The following is a 3874-nucleotide window of genomic DNA, read 5'->3' as shown; positions in this document are numbered from 1 at the left end:
TGAACCCCTCTTTCCATCTTGTCCTGCCGGAGGTGAAACGCACCCAAAGTGATTCTTTCCGCTAGTGATGCAAGAACCTTTGCTTCTGAAAACTGCTCTGTGTTCAAAGCCTTCCGGTTTCCCCACACAGTGGTAACTCAAGCCACAGGACAGATCATAATCTCTACTCTGCCTTCCCCTGCAGTGCATTTTTGCAGCTGACAGTGAACCAGACCATGTGAAACTGCTCATGATGAAGTTTAGTTTAACCAGGTCAGTTCCCCCAGCCAGTTCCCTGCCCAGACCCAGCAGATCACAGAGGTGAGCACAGTTACAAGGGAAGAGTAGTGAGGGCTGCTCTTCTTGTCAGCTCCAAGGCACTCAACACCGAAGCCTCTGCAGCAACAGGAGACATTACTGGGGAGGTTTTTTAGCACGTGGTCCTTGATCTTTCCTGCTCTCATCTACTAAAAGAAGTTTTAAGTCTGTAGAAAGTGTTTCCAGATCCCTGCATGAAAGGTGCTATATTAAGATACTTGACTCTTTCACAATAGTTCCTCTTGCTGTAATCACCAGCCTTGACTGAATTTGTCCTAGTGTCATTTCTGATACTCACATTGGAGTTTTCTTGAGAGAAGACAGTTACTCTATAAATAGAGTAAAAGCATCCTGATAAAATGGCAATGACAATTATATTTATAAATATTCTCAGAGAGTAGATGCGTAGCTTTTCTTTCGTTGTCCTCTCAGCTATTTTTTGCTTCAGTTTTTCTTCCTGCAAGTCCGTCTACAAAGAAAAGAAAGAGATGCAGATTTTTGGTGCAGCATACAACACTTAACACCATGTCTTCTACCCTTGAGATGTGCAAATCTGTAGCCTGTTCTAGGAGAGTCACTCCAGTGCCTGCCCAAGCACACAGAACTGTTTTGCCTTTTCTTTGACAAAACAGGTCCATGCAGGAATGGAAGCCCTTCCGTGCTCAGCCTCCTCAAGCTGGGGGCTCTGTAGCCCGCAGGTGTCCCACAACCCTCTTATCTTATGTGTATCAGTAACACATTTCCTTGAGTTTGCCTGTTTGTTGAGAGAGACTGATCTCAGCTTGACACTCAACTCTGAAATGGGCAAACCAGCTCACTCATCTCATAATTTCTGCAGGTAAGTAACCAGCCCTCACCATATGGCTCAAAATTCCTTCTCCTCTCCTTTGTGAAGGAGAACTGGGGGAAGGCACAGAGATAGTCTCGAGCAGCTTGTCATGTAAACTTGGTGTATTTCACCTTAACTGACATGAAAATACAGTATTCTCCTGTGAAGGCAATTTAATCTGGGTAAACCCACATAACAGCCATATGAGGGTATTTTCTGAGGATTTATGTCCATCAAACAGTAATATTAAGGGGCAATTTTTTGTTCTAAGATGTGCATTCTGGAGGCAAAAGTGTGGTAAGTGAAGGAGGTTCTGATTCTATGATGAAAAAGGATGGCTGTGAATGTCACTAGAGCAGAAAGCAACTCACTGTAATTGATGAAATCTGTAATTACCACTTTGTGGTTTGAAATGGAAGCATCTTCTCAAAGGTAATTGTTTCACTACACAAATCTCTGCTTCCAATGTACAGAGAGCAAAAAGAAGGTCCTTGTTTTACCAAAAGGGCCTTTCAGACCCTTTTCAGAGCTTTATGATTTGGGAAATCTAGAGCTCCATCAGCATTCTGTATGTGCATGTGTGCCAAAGACACCTAGTGAAAATCTTTCAGTATTTTCTTACTGCAACAGTGCTCTCAAACAGTACAAAGAGCACCATCTGAATTTTATTTCTCCCCAAACTACTGCCTACTGCACACTTAAAACCCAGAACACTCAAACTGATCCCTGCAAGGATTTGCCCCCAGCTGGGACAGCTTTTCCTGTTGGACTATGCAGAAACTAACACAGGAAGCAGGACTGGAGTGTGAGGAAAAGGCAGATAAGACAAGCAGCTAACAGGCTGGCGTTGGTCCCCAGTGGATGGGGGAAGGGTCGACAACAACTGTGCCATCCTTCTCACGTTACACCACGACTCCAGCTACCTAAAAAGCATGCAAGAGGATGTGGGCTGCACCCCCAAAACAAGCTACTTCAATCCTCCTTAACCTTATTCCCTTATCTGCAGAACTACAGACCTCTCTTTGTTTAGCCATCTAAGCTGTACGAAACCACAATCACCAAAAAATGGAAGTTATTCACCTGGAGCTCATACTGCAAGCTGCGATGTTTCAGCCAGGCTGCATTTGGATCTGTAATGCAGAAGTCCCAGCCTGCAAAGACTTTGTTACAGTAACTCTGAAATGGATCTGCATCGTGCACTAAGTTCTGCATAAAGCCTTTCACGGACCTAGAGAAAAAATAACGAAAAGATGTATTTTATGCACAGAAAAAAACACACACAAGCAACCTGGCTGATCAATGACTAAACAACCTCCTCTGTGAGCAAACTGCCACCTTTGCTTTGTACCAGGGAGTCTCTGGTACACCTTCAGTGTGAGATTCTGCAGCAGCTGACCCTGACTGATACAGGTTATTCCCACCTGCACTTCACCACAGTCACACCTTCTCACCTCCCCCAGACTCAGCAAAGGAAACTGAGATGGCACAAATAAAACTCAACCAAAAACCCCAAAAGAAAATCCTCCAACAAATTCAGTAGAGTTGAGGGGCTTTTACTTATAGGTATGCATACATATGAAAAACTGATACTTCAAATTGTTTTCTTTATCACAAGCACAACAACGGCTACTGTGGCACTGTATGCGCAGGCAAAAGATTCCCCCTTTCCACATAAAACAGCTCTAGAACACAATACGTTCCCTTCAAGCAGGAATAAAATGTAAACTGTGCAACAGGTAACATCTTTACCTCTTCAGTATCCAGAGGAAACTTAAGGTGAGGTAGGCAAATGTAGCCAGCAGGTATGCAAGTGGCAAGTTGTACCTCATGATACTGATCCATACCACATCTATTGTGTAATAGCCATAAAACAAACTTGTCACTTCAAGGAATCCCTGTGGAAATGAAGTTGAAATAGAATTTGTAACAGCAGCAACAACTGCCCCATTAAATCCAACCTGGCATTAAGCAATCATTTTGCAAATCTAAAATTAGGGCTCCCAGCAAGCTATAACAGTCTAAATAGTGCCATTGCCTCTACCAAACTGTAATGCAGGCACTGTGTGCCTAAAATCCCTTTCCTCTCCAGTCAAAGAGCTCGAGGACACAGACACTGGGACCCTACACAGAGAGCACAATAGACAGTGTGCTCCAGAATAATAAGGGGTAGCAGCTGGGGAGGAGAGGCACAGGCTGCAGCACGTGGCCAGCCAGGCCTTGTGGTTGTTCAGTAAAAGTCAGTTTGAAAACTGCCCTTTTCAGAGATAACGTACCCCAGTGATGCATATGCCTTACCATTTCTCGAAATTATCAAAGCTTCATTCCACAAGTAAATTTTTTTTACATTTTAAATGCTATGTGAGACACAGAAACTAAATTAAAAAAAAAAATCTAATTACTTACAGTGCCACTGAACAAATCTTTGAGGTAAGTATAGAAGTAAACAAGTCCCTTATTTCCACTAGGTTCATAAACTGTGCAGTTATCCTCTGTCAAAAGAAAGGCATGAAAAGTCACTCAAATGGTAATGCCCACTGAACTGCAAGATCACATTAATTCAAACATGTCACATTCTTATAAAAAGGCATTCCTTTTTTCTGGGAGGTGGTAAAGAAGTTGGTGGAAAGGGGGAATGCTAAAACAGCTGTACATAGAGAAGATGTTTACCTATGTTCTTTGGAGAAATGTAAGCAATGGTACTGTTGAATATTCCATATTTAGAAACGATGAAGGGAAGAGTAACAAAAC

The 3874-nt window shown here is 42.7% G+C and overlaps 1 protein-coding gene across 1 annotated transcript in view; it reads right to left on the bottom strand.

Annotated features, from left to right (window-relative positions):
• Positions 1-3874, bottom strand: part of TMC7 (transmembrane channel like 7) — a 16347-nt gene that overhangs the window by 7696 nt on the left and 4777 nt on the right. The window contains 5 exon segments of the mRNA XM_017734308.1: positions 596-766; positions 2207-2354; positions 2876-3021; positions 3530-3615; positions 3794-3874. The exon segment at positions 3794-3874 is cut by the window's right edge and continues 9 nt beyond it. Of these exon segments, the coding sequence (XP_017589797.1) occupies positions 596-766; positions 2207-2354; positions 2876-3021; positions 3530-3615; positions 3794-3874 (632 nt within the window).

Source organism: Corvus brachyrhynchos, unplaced genomic scaffold, assembly GCF_000691975.1.
Source record: "Corvus brachyrhynchos isolate BGI_N302 unplaced genomic scaffold, ASM69197v1 scaffold5, whole genome shotgun sequence".
Taxonomy (NCBI): domain Eukaryota; kingdom Metazoa; phylum Chordata; class Aves; order Passeriformes; family Corvidae; genus Corvus; species Corvus brachyrhynchos.
Note: the sequence above shows the minus strand (reverse complement) of the source record. Positions and strands in the feature narration are given on the sequence as shown.